Genomic DNA, 19,863 nt, shown 5'->3' on the forward strand with positions numbered 1-19,863 from the left:
TACTGGCTTTAGCAGACACACTTAAGAGATCTGAGTCAGTCAGGTCCACATGAACAAAAAGAACTTGAAGGATATAAGAGCAGACAGTATTGCTGAATGATTGCAAACCCCTTAGTGATACATCTCAAAGGCAATTATAAGTGTTGAAACAACATCAGACAGGTTTGTTTCTTATCAGGGTGGCTCATGGCCCTTTGCTAGTGAATGTTTACATTCACCCCAAAACCAGATTTAACCATTTTTACTCAACCAGCCTGTATGGCAATGTATGGATGGGAAAATAGGGATGAACAGTAGGAATGATCACTGAACAGATGGACTGAGGTCTGCAGGCAAGGGCTGACAGGTGTTGGCAAACTGCACAAGCAATGAGGACACTAAAGACGACAACATGCCTTGGAGCAAGGAGGTAAGGAATGTCACCTGGGTGGCTGTGTAGGAGGCAAAAGGGCTATTGAGTCACAGGTGACAAACACCCAGTGTGGGAAAGAAAATCAATAAAAGTAGGGTTTTTAATCATGCAAACAAAGTTGTAATAAAGATCCAATTGCTGTAAGTCAGGGACAGACAAGATGAAAAATAAGGTACACCCAACACAGCACTGGTCATAACTACTGCAATGGCTCTGCAAAAAATGTGTCAGATTGCCCCTGGCTGGAATTGCTCACATCAACACCCACTGTGTCTGTGAGACATGAGCTCTGCTCTGCCCCCAGCAGCTAAACCTGATTGAGGACTAAACACAGCTATGCCTCAAGCCTGGGCTTTCATAAGCTTTTGGCTATTATTGCAGGAGATTTCTAGCCCTACCATCAACAAAATGAAAGGAATTACATGTATTTGGAGTTTTTGCTCCAGCCAGGACCCACAGGGTTGCAGCAGCCAGGCTGGAGGTGCCCTGATATCCTGCAGCCCAGGTGGCTGCCAGCTCTGGCTGGGGGCACAGGAGCTTGGAGTTCCCCACAGAAACAGCCCCTGGCACCTCGCATGCTCCCTGGGCTCAGGGCTGGCAGGATCCCTGCAGCCGTGTCCATATCAGGACATTCCTCTGGCTCAAGGCTGGCAGGATCCTTGCAGCACCTTCCCTGGCAGCAGGCACAGGTGCAGTGGGTGGTGGGCACAGGCCAGCACACCAGCAGGACCAAACACACTCAAACAGCATTACCACCATTTTTTTGGGCTTTTTTGTTTTTGTTTTCTTTGCCCTCTCTACAGTGTCTTTTCCCTCTCTACAGAGAGAAGATCCTGGTTAGTGGATACCAGCTTGCAGGTCACCGTGATCTCAATCAATAATGAAGTGCTTCAACACATTGCCATCCTGTTCCAGAGCAGAGCCTGCAGAAGGCATTCAGTGTGTCACCACCACCACCACCACCTCCACCTCCTCCTCCTCCTCTCCCACAAGAGCCACAGGGCTGCCGGGATGTACCCCAGCAGTGATTGTAATTAACCACCAGTTAAAAACAACTGGCTGGAGCTTGGGAGTGATTTCAAATGCCCTGCCTCCACTGCGGGAGAAGTTACTGTGGGCAGCCATGAGCTTGCCTGTTTTTAACAATTGCCTTTATACCGACATCCAAACCAAATGTAAAACAGACCTGGCAGAACAGGTCAGGGTGACCCAAAGAGCTGAAGAAAAAAGAAGGGAGCGGGGTATCCGTATTAGCATTAATTTTGTCAGTGTGTGCTGCAGAAGAGGGTTACACTGATGTATGTCTTCTCCCACTTAAGGAAACTTCAGCAGAAAAAAGCACTTTAATATAAGCTAAAAAAGGAGGGTTAGGACTGCACTGCCTTTCAGGACCTTTAGGGAGAAATAAAACTAAACCCTCTACTCCTTGGTGAGCCACAATTCAGAACCACTTCAGTAACAAGTCCTTCAAGACACTATTGTTGCAGCCCAGCAGCTCTGGAGGCTCAGCCCATCCCAGCAATGGGGTCAGGATTTAACCCAAAATGCTGGCATCCCCCCAACCAGTCTGGGCTGCCCCTGTCCCCATATGCTGTGCCTGCCACTGCCAGGGCTCCTCTCTGCAGCCTCCTGAATCCAGGGCTTCCCAGCAGGAGTAGGTTTGTCAGTCCCCTTTTCCAGGGTATTTTCCTCCTCACTGTAACATCACAGTATCCCAGGATAGTTTGGGTTGGAAGGGGCCTTAAAGATCATCCTGTTCCACCCCCTGCCATGGGCAGGGACACCTTCCACTATCCCAGGTTGCTCCAAGCCCCGTCCAACCTGGCCTTGGAAACTTCCAGGGATGGGGCAGCCACAGCTTCTCTGGGCAACCTGTGGCAGGGCCTCCCCACCCTCACAGGGAAGGATTTCATCAAATGAACTCAACAGGCAGACACCCAGTGATCAGCACTGCAGCTCATAGACTTTGAGCAGAAAACCTCATATTTTGGATACAGGCACTCTGTCAGTTTTGGAAGGGCTACAAATTTGGGAACAGAGACAAATTGTGACAAGGACTCTCACCAGGGACACAGGAGCAGCTTCCAGCAAGCAAAGGAAAGCACTGAGGTTGTAATTTCACCAAGAAATTGTCCCTTTCTGCCTGGGACTAATTCCATCAAAAGAGGGGAGTGCTCTGCTCTGAGGCTCCAGGAGCCAGAACCAACTCACCCTGCTGTTTATAGTTTTTTTAGATTAACAAGGTTTGAAATCAAGGAAAAGTATCTTTCCTGAAACACAAACAAAAGCTACTGAAATTCAGTTTTGGTTTAAGAACCTTGCAAATGTTTCCTGAGCATTTTATCACCCTCCATCAGCCTCATTTTCCAGCCACTTACTGACTGTTCATACACAAAGTGACATGCAGGGACCCGGGAGGGGACCCTGGCCGTACCTCCGAGAGTCATCCCAGCCTCGTAGCACTTCCGCAGGCGGCAGGACGGACAGTTTTTCCTCCGGAACTTGTCAATGGTGCAGTCATTCCGGCTGGCACAGAGGTACTTCTGTTTACCTAAAACACCAGAGAAATGGACCATGGGTGCTGGTAACAATGAAAACACAGGCTGGGCTCTTTTGGTATCGCTAGGGACAGTGGCAAGAGGAGAAGAGAGGGGAGAGGAGGAGAGGGGAGGGGAGGACAATGGAGAAGGAGAAGGAGAAGGAGAAGGAGAAGGAGAAGGAGAAGGAGAAGGAGAAGGAGAAGGAGAAGGAGAAGGAGAAGGAGAAGGAGAAGGAGAAGGAGAAGGAGGAGAGAAGGAGAGAAGGAGAGAAGGAGAGAAGGAGAGAAGGAGAGAAGGAGAGAAGGAGAAAGAGGGAAGAAAGGGAAGGGGAAAGGGAAAGGGAAAGGGAAAGGGAAAGGGAAAGGGAAAGGGAAAGGGAAAGGGAAAGGGAAAGGGAAAGGGAAAGGGAAAGGGAAAGGGAAAGGAGACGGAGGAGAAGAGGATGACTGGAAAAGACTGTACCAGTGCTGGTCTTCCAGTGCACTCCCCAGGAGAAAACTTATGTTGGAAATGGGCATTTCTCAGGAAAACAGCACAGTCCTGCCTCTGGTGCTGCAGGAGTGGTTCCTGGCCAGACACACACGTGTTGCGTGAGCGCTGGCTCCCCAAAACACAGCTGGGTCACTGCTGTTCCACCACACTCCAGCACTCCTGCTCTGTGCCCACATATGGCAGAGGCTTTTAGACCAAAATACCCAGGAAGAGAAGCCCTTGGAGAATGGAAACCCAGGCACTCTGCACTGTGCAGCACAGCAGAGGGAGACAATAAACAGCAATTAAAAAGTACTGAAATGTGGAGAATTTGGTTCTCATTTTTTAAATGTCATCCATCTGTTGCATGGCTTTTGGTGGATTTCTCCCAGACCACCAAACCCCACAGTTTGATCTTTCTGCCACAGTACTCACCTACCCTTTATAACCATGACTCTGTACAGACCTTTTTGGGACTGAATTATTTTTTGTGCAACCCATTAATACCAGGCAGGTCTGTTGTCTCCAGGTTACAGATACTGGGGTTGGAGAGCTGCTGCTCCACAGGTGGGTCTGATGCCACCCTGTCCCCTGGGCTGTACCTGCAGTCAGCCAGGAGGGAACTGGGACCAGCAACTCCCTGTACAGGGAATCTTGTGCAGCCATGGGTTTTGGGGATGTGCAGAAAATTCAGAAGTTATTTATGGTCAGAGTAACCCATATGCCCTCCACTTGCTCAGAGAGCAGCCCGTGCAGCTCCAGGCCACAGCTCTTTTTTTCACTTCCCCATTTGCTAGACAAGCCAAGAACGAAATTTTCTTCCTGAAGGATCACTTTTCCTGTCAAGACTGAACACATTTACTGGATCAGGATTTATCTGATGTTCTTCAGGCTGCTCCAAACCAAACTGGGCTCAGCACACAACAGAGAGGTGCCGCTTGTAGACCCATGGGCAGCCCACATGGGAAACCAGCCCATGGCCTTTATTTATCATCCTAGAAGGGGTCGCTTTCTGCATTCCTATAGGAATAGGCCTTTGGAGTCATCAGAAATCTATTAACAGCATGAGGCTGAATCCAACCCTTTAATGTACCAGTTCTGACATGAGATGCACCAATTTTGGTGCATGGATTTAGCAATGCCCACACCTCCACCACTGCTGCCCTCGCTGCCACTGCCTGGTGCTTTCCTGGTGCCCTCCCGGGTGCCCCCCCTTGTGCCTGACTGCAGCTTTGGCAGGACCAGCCACCACTGTCACCCCCACAGACCTCCCTGGCAGGGCTCAGCACCCAGCCCACTCCTCTCACAGCGCCCAGGCACTGCACAAATACCCTGTATTTGACCTTCTCAGAACTGTCCCCTTCAAAGTGGATCATCACCCACCCCTGTGCCTCAGGCATCACCTGCATTACCCACCACACCTCACACCTGTTGAATCATTTTAACACTGTCCTCAGAACAGCTGTCACCCCCTCCCTGGCTCATTTTCCATGAGAAGGATACTCAGGCAAGCCTTGATGACACCTAAATCTCTAAAGACCCTAAAGAGAGCACAAGCACCATCCTCCCTTTCAGCAGTTCATTGAGAAGGAGGATGAGTAATAAACAACTTCAGATGAAACTGGGTTACTTGGAGTTATTTTTGTGCCGGGGCACTGAGCACTGAGGCCACACTCCCTCCACCTTTGAGAAGGTACTCAAAAATGGGCGCCCTACTTTCTGGTGAAAGGGGAGCTGGAAGGAGATTTGGCTGCTTGAGCCCCCCAAGGATGTTCCAGGATCAGGCACAGCTCTTCCAAATTCCCCTGTGTTGGGAGCAGCACCCAGCAGCCCCAGTCCCCTCCTCATCCCTGGGATCTGGACAGATCCCAACATGTGGGCTCATTTCCCCCTCTGCTCTGTCTCCGCTAGGCACCCATGGGAGGGGAGCACTGGGACAGATGAGGTTTGGCAGGGGGTCCAAGCCTTGCTCAATGAGGCCACTGTGCTACTTCCCATCTGCTCCTCAAGAGCATCTCCCAGCTCCAGAACTGCTGAGAAGGGCATGGAGAGGGAGCCTCTCCCACGAGCCGGGAGCAGGCGGAGTGCCCCAGAGGACAAACAGGGCATGTTGGAGGCGGCTGCAGCATGACCGTGCCACCCCAGAGCAGCATGGGCTGGGAGCTGCAGCCAGCAGCTGTCCCCACGGTCACGGTACAGTGACATTGCTGAGGTGGCCAGGGCAGCTTCATGGTTCATGGACAGGCTCTTTGGGGCAGGAAGCTGTTCTCTGTTGCCTAGGCCTGCACAAGTGAGCCCTGTTCAGTAACAAAAAGAGACCCAAACAGCCACAGCTGGTCATGCTGCTGCTGCTGCTGCTCAGCGTGAGAATGAGCCGAGCTCACCTTGCCCTAATTCCTGGGGATGCAGAGATTTCCCTTTAACCACCAGAGAAGGAACCACCTGCTCTAAAAGGCGGGAGAACAGGGAAGGGTGGCTGGAACATGGATGAGTTCCTTCCATCTGAAGTAACTTCTCACACACAGAGACCTGTTTCTAATTTCAGGGTAATTCACTCTCTTCATTTCAGAGCCAGGCGAGATATTTGCAATCAGCTGCTCTCTATCGAAAGATAAATGCGCTGGTTTTCCTTCTCTGGAGTTTAACACTGAAATTATTATTTTGTTCTCCTTTCCTCCGCTGCAGAGACTCTTGCTTTGCAAATCTGTACATACAGATCCAAACCTTACACCCACTCTCTTGTGTTCCCCAGCAGTCCCGCTCTTTGCAAGGCCCATCACCCAGCCTGTCCCTCTCCCAGGGTGTTGGCAAGGTGCCAACAACCCATAGACCACTGCCCAGCTGAGGACACTGCAGATGTCACCCAAAGAAGCCCCTGCTCCTCCCCTGCCACCCAGGTCCTGTTTGACATGTGCACAGGTGAGCAGGGAAGTCACACCCAGCACCCTCTGCTTTCCCAGACCAGCAGAGGCACCCCAAGAGAGCATCTGTGCACAGGCCTCACCATGAACACACTGCAGTGCCAGTGTCCCCTCTGCCAGGAACGCCCCTGTCACCTTGGGCCCCTCCTGGGCCACCTTGCACCAGGCAGAAAGATGCTTCCGCCACCTCTGAGCTCTCCCACTCATCTCCTGGGACCACAGCACACACTGGGAGCCAAGGGGAAGAACTGCTCTCTAGTTCTTCTTGATTAAAAACAACGATTTATGGAGGTGAGTTGCTCAATCCAGAGGAATCATCTAACAGCCTGTTGCCACATGAGCTGTTGTGCCCAGCCTAACTTTCTCCTCCAGACAGCAAAGTAATCTGTGCAAACATCTGGAGCAAGATATACGACTGTAAATGCGAAAAACCAGTAAATGCCTTTTGGAAGAGAAGATCCTTGTACTTCAGGGCATAAACTGAATTTTAACAGCTGGGGGATAAGGCCAAGCTTTCGGTGAAAGCGACTCCCCCGGGTCTTGTGTAACCATGGGGACTCCAGCACTCTCCTGGGGAGCCTCTGGGCCTTGGGGCTGTCACCAGCAGGGCCATGCCCCGAGCTGAGCCTATGGGTTTGGTGCTGGCACCCTTCCCATGTGATGCTCCTATTAATAACTCAAGAGGGCTCAGCCACAAGGCTCCCAGGAGCCAGCACTGAGACACTGCTCATGAACTACCTTTGCAAAGTCATTTTCTGAATAGTCCTCTGTATTGACCAGACGGCTACAGAGAGCATAGGGAAAGCACCCAGAGTTTTATCCATGCTCTGGTCCTCCCACCTTTTGCTCTCCCCATGGCTTTTTAAGGCAAATAACACCCAGTTGTGAGGAACCCACTACTGGAGCATCGTGGTGCTGCAGCACCACTGAATCCTCTGCAGACTCAATTTCTGTGCATGTCAGATCAACCGGGGAGGAGGAGAAAGCATTTGATAACAGCAAGGATCTTTGCAAACGTTCACTTTAACTTGATGTCATCTTGAAATCTGGCAAGAAACTGTTGAGTTGGCCCAGAGATACCACTCTGGTATAAGGCTAATCCTCAGCAGGTCAGAACATAGAACACTGATCCACGTGGAGAATGATTGAGGCAATCAGAGCAGCCTGCACAGCAGCCTGGCTGAGTGCCTGCTAGGAAAATTGCCAAATACTGTGTTATTTTTTTCATTTAGCTCTCTGCTATTTAAAGGCAGCCCCATCAGGAACACAGCCCAAAGCATCCCAATCCTACGCTGCCAGGAATGCTGAGCAGAGGCAGCTCTGGGCTGGCCAAGGTGGCCACCAGATCTGAGCAACCTCAGAGGGACAAGGAAGGTCTGCTTCTCTCCAGGGATATATGCAGAGACACAATGATTCCCCTCCTGGACGGAATGGGACAGCAGGAACCCCTGGGCCACTAACTGAGACAGGAACTGCCTTGTTTGAAGCATTTTTCTGTTTCAGGGACAAGGGTGGCATCACAAGGACTGAACTCTCATGTCTTCATCACACCCCAGCCATCCTAACCATGCCAAGAGGTGTCCTGCCTACTCGTGTAGGGAAAGACAACACCTGTGCTGAGCAGGATGAGCTTTTTGCTCACCAAATGAGGAGGAGGAGCCCTCCTTTGTGGGCAGCGAAGGAGCAGCAGCCCTGCTCACAGGGCAGCCACCCAGCCCTCTGGATTCTCCCTGCTGGGACCCTGGGGCAGGTGACTGCAAGGGAGAGCCCAGCGCGGGGCTTGGTCATAAAACAGGGGTGGTGACCCTGCAGGCGAGGCAATGCACACCGGCGTGGGGAATCTGCAGGGTGTGCTTCAGTGCTGGCCTGGACACAGCCTGCACATCTTGAGAGAGTCTGAGAGCTGGCAAAACGAGATCAGGACAACATTCCTGTCTTTTCTATTAACTCTTCCAGCATCTTTCTGGAAAAAGCAGTTGAACCTGAGCTTGTGAAACCCCTCAGATCTGTCAAATATTTCATAAAAGCAGGGGTGACTTGTTCCTGCCCATAAACCCCTCAGTGTGTCCAAAGGAAAGAAGAATCAGTGTCACAACTTTTTGTTCAATCTTTCCCTTTCTCACCCCTTAGAAGCCAGTGCATATCTATAAAACCTCGTTAAATATCCCTGAATACCTTCCAGGTAAGTTCACTATTATCTCAGAAGAATATAATAAAAAGGAAATTATGTGCCCAGCTATTTCCTTCCCCTCCAAGGTGCTGTTTGTGCTGCTCCAGTCCCAGCCCTCTGCTGCTCCCTCCACTGAAGGCTGTGGCTTGACACCAGCACCAGGAAGGTAATACATTTCTTTTCTCACGGGGAAGCATTTTGATCTACTGTTGTATAGTCTCCAAGGGTGACCTAAGGTTTTCTGAGAGGCATTTTATGGACTTTAAAACATGAGAACATGCTGAAATATCAGCTTTCAGTAATGCTCCTCAGCTTTAAGAAGGAAGAGATCTGTCTGGAAACTCACCAAAAATTAGAACAGAAATCATGACCTGCCATCCCTGCATTCAGTACCTATAAAGGAGCACGATTTATTTTCACTTCCCCAAAATAAAGACTTATCCATGTACCTCAGGCTAACTTAACATGAAACCTCACACTTTGGCAGCGCTCCCTGCCCCTCCCTGGACACATATACGGCTCCTCAGGAAAGGCAAAGGGCTGCCACCCAATCCCAACATGATCAAACACTCCCGACCCTCTGCCACACTGCGAGGCTGAAGAGCCAGGAAAAGACATAAATACCATTTAAATGAATGATATAACATGATCAGGAGAGGGAACAACTCCATGGCACGTGCCTCAGAGCAGCGTGAGCAGCCTGGGCTGCCCCTCTGCCCGTGGGCACCTCCAGAGCCTGTCACCTACAGGACAGAGCCCACACCGGTGCCAGGGGAGCACGGCTCCCACACCCACCCACAGACACAGGCGTTCCAGCAGCAGTTTATCTGACTGAGAGCCAGGACACCACTTACTATAAATCAACAATAACTTGCTGACTTAAACAAGCATCTGTTATTTACTCTGGCAGCACAAGCCAACCCACTTGGCTTGACACAGAACTAGTGTGCAGCAGAGACAGATCTGCGAATGATTTAATTGGGAGAAATAGGCAAAATTTATTAACTGTTATTTGACTGCCCTTTTTGGCAACAGGACACTGATGTCCCCTGTGGCATAGCCCCTATTCTTCCCTGAACCAGCTTGCCAGCTGGCTCCTGGCACAGAGGAGCGAGGGAAACATGACTCCAAAAAGAGGCTGGATAATGATAATTGATCTAGAAGCAGCATTCTGACAATAGCAGGTGAGCACCCCTAGCCTGGGACCTCTGCTCATAGAAGGGAGAGGCTGGGCACAGGGGAAGGTCATGGTGAGACAGAAGCTCTGTCCCCATCTCTGCAGCCAGCCCTCTCCCAGGGACACCATGGCCACTGCCACCAGCTGCCAACAACGTGCCTGTGCACCACATAAACTGTGTAAGCACTGTGGAAAAGCAATGGCTTGTGCTGGTTCATCTGTCCTGACAACAAGCCTGATGAGTGACTACAGGCAGGTTACATTGCCAGACAGTTCATCTTCCACAACAGAGACTCTCACTGCTGCCCAAGACTCTGAAGTGCAGGTAGAAACCACACATTCCTGAGGCACAGCCTAAGGAAACAGCTGGGCTAGGTGCTTCTGCATGTTCATTCCCAAGGAAAGATGGTACAAAGACCTTGCTGCTGAGAGGGAACATTTAGGCTCACACTTATCCCTGGAGAGCCTGACACTACAGAGCCGGACATGAAGGAGAAGTTGCTTTCTCAAGGGCTGAGGAGGAGGATCATGGACTCCAAGCTCAGAGCATGGCTCCTGATGGACAGATGGTTGTGCTGTTTTGCAGGTAGTCACAGAAGTGCCCTCTGGAAGGGGTGCAGGAGAGGAAAAGCCTCCCCTGAACAGGGAGTTGTGCATCTGAGATCGCAGTCGGGCTGTTGGGAGCTTAAAGCACACTGGAAAGTCAAGAAGAGAAGCAGGAACTGACTGCTCCAGGGTCACACCAGGTCACTAAGTGTCAGGCTTTTGTGTGCTAGCTCAAAGAGAGCCCGGAGGTGTAGCCACAACCCAACTGCACTACGGCAAGCACAGACACACACAAAAGCGCAGGCAGACGGGGTGTGCTCCTCACCCGAGGGGCTGTCCCCAAACAGGGTGTGAAGGCACACAGGCAGAGGCAAAGAAGGGAGAGAGAGGGGACTCTCCGTGTAATTTCTACACAGAAGGGTTACTGAGGTGAGACAATAGGGGGAGGAGATGGAGAGCCGAGGACCTGACAAGGGTCCAGGGATTTTATAGTGCGGATAGGAAAGGCAGGGATAAGGGATGCAGCAAATGGGATACTTGACAGGAGGTGGGGTTGAGTGCAAGGGAACACACGGAAATAACACAAAGGAGGGATTTAGGGAAGGAACCAATGGGGCATCGAGGAACAAAGAACTTTCTAGAACTGATACATATTAAACTTGGGGAATGAATATACACAGCCTCATACATAAAGCAAGAAGGGAAATACATTAACCAATCAGGGGAAAACATGCAAACAGCAGAACAAAGGAATCAGGGGTTCTCACCATGACTGCAAGTTACATGCTAAACTTGGGTTGCTGACCACCACAGCTGGTTGTCTGAGTTCTCCTCAGGAGACAGAGCAGCTGGAGCCACCTGCACCACCACAACTAAGATAATCATGGAATCAGAGAAAGGTTTGGGTTGGAAGGGACCTTAAAGACCATCTTGTTCCACATCCCTGCCATGGCAGGGACAACTTCCAAGAGACAAGGTTGCTCAATGCTACTGAAAAGAATTGTATTTTGGCAAACTGGTTTGGCTCCTTTTTGAGGGCAATCTGTAAAGTGAAATAACAAATGCAGGACAGAGAAATCAATTTATCCTTGATTTTTCTCCTTTCCAGGTTTAAGACATCTTAGATTACCACCACAGAGGGGCAGTGACCTTCCCTTCTCTCTGTCCCCATTACCTTCAGCTGCCCGTTTGAAGAAAACTTTGCAGCTCCCACACGTGAGGGCTCCGTAATGGCACCCGGACGCTTCATCTCCACAGATCAGGCAGGTCTTCTGAGGTGGGAAGTAATAGTCAATGGGCAGGACATGGTCACGGCCAGTCTCCAACCTGCAGCATAAAACAGAGAGAACAAGGGAAGGGTCAGCAAACGTGGCCAGGACAAGCTTGGGGAGCATGGTCATGGCAAACCCAGAACTGCAGTGATGGATCAGCCAAGCACCGAGCAGCAAGCAGGTGAGCATCAACTGAGCCAAACCTGGCCCTGACCATGCAGAGACCGTGCTGGGTGTGACAAAGTACAGTGACAGCACAGCCTAGGGAGAGAAGGTGACTGAGACTGGCTGTTGCAGTGCTCATGGAATTTTGGCTTCAATAATGAAGCTTGTGCAGCCAAGACGGCAGAGTGCAGTGCTGCCAACCGGCTGATGCCACATTAGCCACCATGCCAAGACATTCTGAGAGCCTGACTCCCCTTCTCCTCCCTTCCACACACCCAGATTCTCCCCTCCCAGCTGGTACCGTCCCCTCCCCAACCTGATCTGGTCTGTTTGATCAGATCCATGGAGAAATTGTTTTTCCAGAGGGCATGGCAGAAGGAGATGGGCTTATCCAAATCAGGAGCCAACATGTCCAGGCAGTTTGGGGAACAACAGCACATTGAGTTAATTACTAGAACTCACTTTTCTGCAACCACTGGATGAGGCAATTAGCTTTTAACAGTCTGCAGGTCACCGCAACTTTTGGGTAAAAATTAGATCCCCTTTAATTTCTGGCATTGTTTGTTGCTTGCAGGTGAGCTCTGAGAAATCGGGTTACATCAACAGTGAGTGTGACAAAGATGGGACTTCTTAGAAAAAACCTTTATACCCAGAAAAGCCCCACTGTCCTTGCCTGTCCCTCACCTGGGAGCTGTGCAGATCCCCACCTTAGTTTAAGGTCAGTAACTGGAGCAGCAATTTCATTCTCAGTTCTTATGGCAGAAACCTTTTGAGTGATTTCTCATCTCTTTAGCAGAAGCAATCAGTGACTCATCTGTAGATGCAGCTCAACCACCCTTCCCCAACCATCTCCATGTCCAAGGCTTTTCTCAAATTACTGATTAAATGGAGGAGACCCAGTTGGCTGCACCATGCCTCCCATAGTCAAGTCCTGATGCAACCAACATGTTCCTTTCTTGGCTTTTGTGGCATCCTGTTTGTCCTCCTGGTGTGATCCCACTGCCCCATCTCAGGGCAGTCCTATATCCCCCCATGCCATGTGGCACAGAGCCCTGGCACTGGGTGTGAGGGGCTGCTGGAGAGCAGACCCTGCTGAGGAATACCAGCAGCACATAGAAAAGCTTGGCTAAAAATGTCTTATTTATCCAGCATGTTTTAGATTCACACAGAACAGGCCTTTCTGCTAATGACCCAACACCTCTTTCCTCCTCTGTGCTATCAGAAAAGCGACAGTGCTCATTTCCCTGTTTCCATAAGGCTTCCACTCTGTCTCCCCCATGCTCAGCCCTGTGTGTGCCATGAGCAGCAGGGCCTTTCACAGCAGGTGTCGTGACAACAGACACAGGACCCCCAGAGGACCCTGGGCTGGTTTTGAGGATTAATTATCTAAAACTACAAAGCAGGTTCGCAACTGAGTGGCTTCTGAAACAGCTTTTAAAGAGCTGTTCCTGTACGGGAAGAGTTATGCAAGTACAGAAACACCTTCCAGCAGGTGTGTACTGAGAGCACCCCATACACGTGCCCCTGGGCAGGCCTCCCCGCATGCCCCTCCGTGCTCAGCCACCCTTGGCCCCACTGCCACTGACGGATGGAGACTGGAGGACACTGGCTGACATGGAAGGTGATTCCTGGCCGTAGGACAGGCTCCTCCTGGGGTAAGGCTTGGTGGGGTATGCACCGCCCCAGCACCCAGAGGGGCAGGAGATGGTGTTAAGGCAGGTGGGGAGCGGCTCGACCACAGGCCCTGCAGCACCAGTGGGGTTCCCTGACAGCAGCCACTGCCCAGAACTGAAGCATCTGCCCAGGAATGCCCTTGACTTTCAAAATGCCAATTTGCCTTTTCTTTTTTATTTTTAGAGAGAGAATTGCAAGAAAAACATAATGTAAAATTTTCTAGCAACTCAGAGCGAGCTATGCTAATGGTTCCCTTAACGATCCATATTCCTGTTTCCAAGGGACATTTACAGGGTGTTCTCAAAACGTGCAGGTAATATATAACACTGGCCAATGAGGCAGAGGTACCTGGAGAAGCTGCAGGGCTGCAGGGCAGGCAGCGCTCTGGGCAGAGCCCCAGGTGCCACCTGCCCCAGGGTGCCAGTGCGCAGCAGTGCCACAGCCCCTCGCCCCTGTTCAGGGCACAGGAGGGACACGAGGGGTGGCTCAAGAGCCAGATCACCACTGGCGGCTCTGAAGCTTCCTTCTGGGTGTGTACTCCGTGGGGCTGTGCTGGTGCTCAGGTCAGCAAACAAGCCCCGTGCGCGCTGTGGGGGGCTCGCAGTTGGTACCATCTATGGCAAGTGTCAGTCCCGCTGCAGAGCACAAAGCAGGGCGATAGTGCGCTGGGGCAGACACAACTGGGACACGGTGACGGTGGCAGCGATGCCAGACCCAGCGCATGCCCTGAAGGCCAAGGTCGCAGCTGTCACAAAGGAGCTTGGTGGCTTTGAGGGGCAGGGACAAACAACCGCGGTATCTCTCCTACAGTTCTAGGATGAGTTTTACTCTCATTTCAGAAGGGTTCTGTAATGAAGTGGAGGGTTTACTGAGCTCCTGTCACATGCAACTAACTATTTCTGGAGAGTAGAAACTATCATTTTGCAATGCAAACAGTTGTTTGTCATTAGTTAAATTTCACTAAACAGCCACATTCTGCAATACCCTCAGAAAGCCAAGAGCAAGCACAGGCAAGAGAGGAGCCAACCACTTCTGATCCACAAAGGAAGTTTCCATCTCAGCAACAGCCAGCACAGGATGCCCAAAAGGAGCCAAGGAACAATTGCCCCGTCAACCGTGATTTCCCACCCCTAAGCCAGACCAGGACAAAGTGATGGCGGCTGCCACACACCCGCAGCTCGTCCCACATGGGAATGCCAGAGCAGAGCACCCTGGTCCCATATTCCCTGAGGAAAGGCGGTTTGCACCTTCACCATGCTGCACCCAAAACCTGCACATCTGTGATGCTCAGGAAGATGCTGAGCCCAGAACTGAGCCAGCACTCACACATGAACTCAGGTGACACAGAACCCTATCCAGTCATTTCAAGTACTGTCATTTCTGAGACACTCTGATGTTTTCAGGAGGAATCTCTGCTTTTAAAACAGCATCACTTGTGCATGACATTCTCTAATGTAATATTAAATTTAATTGGCTTCCCCTCAGTGCAGCTGTGGGGCTCTTGCCTGGATGAAGTTCTGTGACTCCCACCAAGGGGCCAGACCCATGCTCAGCGAAGAGCATGACTGCTCACTTCAGGCACAACCTCATGTCCCCTTGCACTGTTATTTGGCTGCCAGAGGCTCCAGCCAGAGCTGAGCCAAGCCTGCGCTCACAGCCACCACATCACGCTCATCCAGATAACAAGGCCTGCACATAAACTTTAAGGCATTTATCTGTTAAAATGCTTTGAGCCATTTAATCTATAAACATGCAGCCTTGTACACTGAATTCATGTCCTTTCTTCTAAATAGTCTTGAGGATGTTTCCAATCTGTCCGTGCCTTGTTTTCGTGTGCGATGGCAGCAGAGGCATGATAGCGTCTGAGAGCAGAGCAGGGTGCAGCATGAGCCCCAGGCCTGGTAAACACACATCGGAACTAGACTGTCACCAGATTTAAATAAATATTAGAAGATGACAGTGGGGTTTCCAAGCATTCCAGCAGTGCAGGCTGGCAGGAAGAGCACACTCAGAGAAAGCAAAGGTCCTCCCACCAGCAACTCCCATGAGCAGGCTCAGCTCTCCGGCCCTGGCACTGCCTCCTGGCCCCAGGGGCACAAACAGCTTCCACAGGCACAGCTGCACTAATCCCTTCTCAAATCTCCAAATTAAACTCTGTTTTTTTGTTTTCAGACACTCTGTTTACTTATTTTGACAGCTTATTTTTCACACAGCAGGTCTTGACTGCAGCTGAAGCCCCTCTCAACCCCAGCGCCTGGCTCTTTTCTTTCCTGTGCTCCTCTGTGGTGCATGAAGGCTGCTCCAGGCCTGGAGCTGCATGGACCCAGCCCCTGTTTGTCCCTGCACTCAGGAGAGAGCCCCAACCTGCCACCTTACCAGCCAAGGCACTGCACACCCATAAATGGGACGGGCGGCACAGCCACGGCATAACCAAGACTCCTGGAGAGTCCCCCCATTTAATGGCCATCCTGGGCTCTCACCTCCCAGTCATCCATAAGGAAGAAGCAGAAAAAAAGGTGAAAGGTGGCAGGTTTGCTACACCTGGAATACAAAGCCTGGGCAAAGCCACCCTGCAACCTCTGCACCTCACCAGGGGCCACAGTGGAGGCTGCTGCCTGCATTTGGTACAGCTGACACCAAAACTTCTCCCTCAAAGCCTGATGTCCAGCCAGGGGCTCAGGGAGCAGCTTAAATAAATCAGCTCAGAAAAGATGGAACACTTGATTCCCCCAGCTGGAGCAGCTGCCTACAGAAAGAGACAGCACGAGCGCATCACAAGGTCGCTTCAGATGGGAACTCACCTGACTACGAAGCACAAAGGGGACAAAAAGCAAATGAGGAGCAGCAAGGCTGCAGGGAGGCTGCAGCCTTGAGGAGCACCCCCGAGGTCATCAGAGCCCTACACTGTTCTTCCTGATGACTGCAAAGTCACCTGCAGTTACCAAGGACAGGACCTTGGTATCCTTGTTGCATGGAGAACCCTACTTATTTCCCAAGGAAACACTCTGTCCTGACTGATATTTATGCAGTTAGTTTAAGCCACACCATAATCTTCCATCTTCAAATCCATCTCCTCTACTGAGAAAAAGAAAATGTGCCTGTAAAGAAAATCACAAATAATGAGACACACTTGATACATATATTTCATGCTCCAAGAGACACTGCCATGATGCCAGGCATGGGTACAGGCTTACAGCTCCCAGGAAAGCATCCAGGGTACAGACTTGTAGTGCCACATACCAGCATCTTCACCTGCCGGAGAACTTTTACCTTTCCCCTCTTCCAAAACCAAGTGATGCTTATGAAATGCTCTGGAAGAGGGGATGTGAGTTCTTGGTGGCTTTTCTCACAGCCCGTGTGCCAGGAGGATCTCCAGAGGAACAGAACACTGTGCCAGCATCCAGCCATGGGGCACAGCACCTTGGGTGAACCGGCCATGTGGCCCCCAAGACCACCATGGTCCCCCAGCTAACCACAGCATCTGGTACGGTGCTATCAAGAGAAACCCAAGGTAGAACAATTCCAATCAGTTTAATGTGGAACTCCAAATGTATTTGGAATTTTACTGGGCAACAAGGATCGAGTTGTGCTGGTGGCCAGAGGCCAGTGGTCGGCTCCCAGCTGGGCTGCTGAGGGATGCCAGGATTAGTTCCCAGACTCAGATATTTAAAACATGAAATATTTTCCCCACTTCCTTCAGAATTATTGCTAAGGAAACCAGTGCTGCAAATTCTGCATTTTTATTTCTCCACTGGAGAAAGCACAAGTCAAAAACAGTCGGCAACAAGGGTGGGACCTGGTGTAGAAACATGAGGAGACCACAAATACCATGGATTTGGCACCCGGCTGGGGAGGCACACGGCATGAGCCAGCACCCTCCCCCTGGCACAGCATGGAGCCCTGGGGATGGACGGGGACCGGAGCAAGAAGCAGAACCCCCCATCCCGGGTAGCAGCCCCCCTCCCGCCCCCTTGCAGTGGGGAACGCCAAGGATCACTGCAGTGGTGCTGCAGCGCTGGTCCCACAACTTAACAGCAGAACTGGGTTATTTTTAGGCACGTTTCTATCAAGACCAAACCTTTGCAGAGACAGGGCTGCAGAGGCATAAAAATCCTTTGCCTTATTATGCCTGGGAGTGGATACAAGCTCTATCTGCAGAATTTCCCTTCAGCTCTGCTGGCAAAGCACTGAGTTTCTAGAGGAGACTTCATGAGTTGTGCAACAGTATCATCTTCCGCGTCCTCCAAGCGGATCGTGCTGTGAGTCATCCCAGCCAGAAACACTAATTGCAAGGAAGGTTTCACATACTTAGTGTCTGGTCTCCCTGCCACTCTTAGCCCCAGTCTCAGCAGAATAGGCAACACAGGAGCAAATCCCCCAGGAACCCACAGCCATTGGCTGACAACCACCAATCCCTCCTGCTCCCTGGCCCGGCCGTCCTGGCTGCCTGCAGCTCACAGCTGCCTACACCTGCCAGCTGCACAGGGATTGGGGCAGGAGCAGGGCAGGACCAGCCCGCAAGAAGGCTTGGAGGGTAGGGATGGATGGATGGATGGATGGATGGATGGAGGGATGGATGGATGGATGGATGGATGGATGGATGGATGGATGGATGGATGGATGGGCAGGCAGCTGCACCAGTACCAACCTCAATGCCAACTGAGGGCAGCCCAGCCAGGCATGGACTAGGAAACAGTGCTTTGATGCCAGTTTGCTCTTTTAATGACATATGGCAGGGACAGCCAGACCTGTCGTTTTGGGGGCTAAGAGCATTCCCGGGAAAACAGAGAGCAGAGCCCCAGAGCCCTGCAGCAGTGCAACCGGCTGACTCCAGGCACCTGTGGGCATGGGGGGGTCCTCCTGTTATCACAGACCCACGCTGGAGTTTGGACTGGCCCTGCTGGGCAGTGATGTCCAGAGAGAGCTGTGGCACGCCAGGGATCAAAGCCCTGCCCCCTACCCCTCGGCCATGCTCTTCCAAGCAGGAGAGGAATGAAAGCAGCCAGTAATCATTTTCTTTCAAGCCCACCTGCAAACTAAAACACAGATGCCACATGTAATTTTAGGCCTCACAGCCTTGAGAGTGTTCTCCCGAGCCTCTCTGAGTGAGCAGTGAGATAGTCAGCTTAGGACACGCTGCAGCCACAGCCTTGACCCCAACTCTGAAACAATAGGAGGGCAGGGGCATAGCAGGAGGGCACAGCATGGCCAGGAGTTAACAGATCCCCACTGGTCCCAGGGGATCCTGCAGGACACACTGAGCCCCCTCCATTAATTGCAATCACGTGCAGAGGGACTGGCCAGCCACCCTGCTAACTCCAGGCTGCCACCTTCTCCCTGCTGGACGTGACAACTGCTTCAACTCGGGCCATAATCCAAGGGTTTAAGCACCCACGTGGCGAAAGGGAGAGTGAACTTAACAAGAAGAGAAAAGCTGCCCCCTGGAACCTCAGCTCCCATCTCAGCTCAGCTCTGTCCAGCCCTCAGCACAGCTCCAGTGGGATGTTTCATCCTGCAGGCTCCCCAGCACTGTGCTCTGCCCCCTCTTCAAACACCCCCAACAAGGCCCAGAATCAAGGACCTGGCACTTGGCACAGGCTATGCTCTAAACAAGAAAGGGATAAAGTCCCTGTGCTGCTACTGTTTTTCTAACCAGTTAAAGATGCTTCAGGGTACTGGGGAGCAGACTGGGAAGTAGTAGATTTCTTCATAAGGGGAAGATCCTATTATCAGGCAAAAGACTTTTCGACCACAGGGGACATGTGAAAACAAAGCAAATTACGGAGAGCTAGAAAAACTAAATCCATGTGAACAGGCTGAGTTCATTGGGATGATGTCACATGTTCTGGAGCACAGGAGCATGCACAGGGACAAAGCCCAGAGCCAGCCAAGGGGGTCACGGTCTGCACCGCACCCATGGCCCCAGACATGTGTCCCCCAGCCCTGCCCTGCTAACAGAGCTGGCACTGCCAGCCAGCAGGAAAGGGAACGGGGGAGATGTGGGGGGCTGGTTCTCAGTGTCTGAGCAGGGAGAAGCAGCAATGCCAATTCCACACCGAGCCCTGTGCCACCCACAGAGGCTCACAGAGCTGCAGCCACCTCTCCTCCTGCAGGTGGCACAGGGCACGGTGCCTGCCCTCCAGGGACATGTCTGCAGAGGAAATGCTGCAGGCCGCGGGGGTGAGGGGTGGGGATACCATCTGGGTGTGGTGTTCACAGGAGGATGATGAACATCCACAAATGTGCACAGGCACACACACTATTCAAGAGAAACAGTAAATCATCCGAGCTCTCTTTTCCAGTTAACACACCTCATTGATTCCCAGATGAAAGCTATTAACCCCATCAGCACAAAAACTCCTTCCCTGTGTTTCCCTTTCAAGAGGAAAGTGGACCTGCCAAGATATCCCGCTCCAGGCCTCCCAACAGCAGGTTGGGAGATGTGCAGACGCTGCTCTGATGGTTGGCATGAGGGGGAGGAGGCAGGAGCCTTCACGAGGAAATTTGTGATACAGA

The 19,863-nt window shown here is 51.5% G+C and overlaps 1 protein-coding gene across 1 annotated transcript in view; it reads right to left on the reverse strand.

Moving 5' to 3' along the window:
- AR (androgen receptor) overlaps positions 1 to 19,863 on the reverse strand; it is a 39,507-nt gene that overhangs the window by 9,862 nt on the left and 9,782 nt on the right. Inside the window, exons 2-3 of the mRNA XM_069015118.1 lie at positions 11,412 to 11,563; positions 2,847 to 2,963 (exon numbers count right to left, since the gene is read on the reverse strand). Coding sequence (XP_068871219.1) covers positions 2,847 to 2,963; positions 11,412 to 11,563 — 269 coding nt within the window. The remainder of the gene's footprint in view (positions 1 to 2,846; positions 2,964 to 11,411; positions 11,564 to 19,863) is intronic.

The sequence above is a fragment of the Aphelocoma coerulescens genome, chromosome 4A (assembly GCF_041296385.1).
Source record: "Aphelocoma coerulescens isolate FSJ_1873_10779 chromosome 4A, UR_Acoe_1.0, whole genome shotgun sequence".
NCBI classification, from domain to species: domain Eukaryota; kingdom Metazoa; phylum Chordata; class Aves; order Passeriformes; family Corvidae; genus Aphelocoma; species Aphelocoma coerulescens.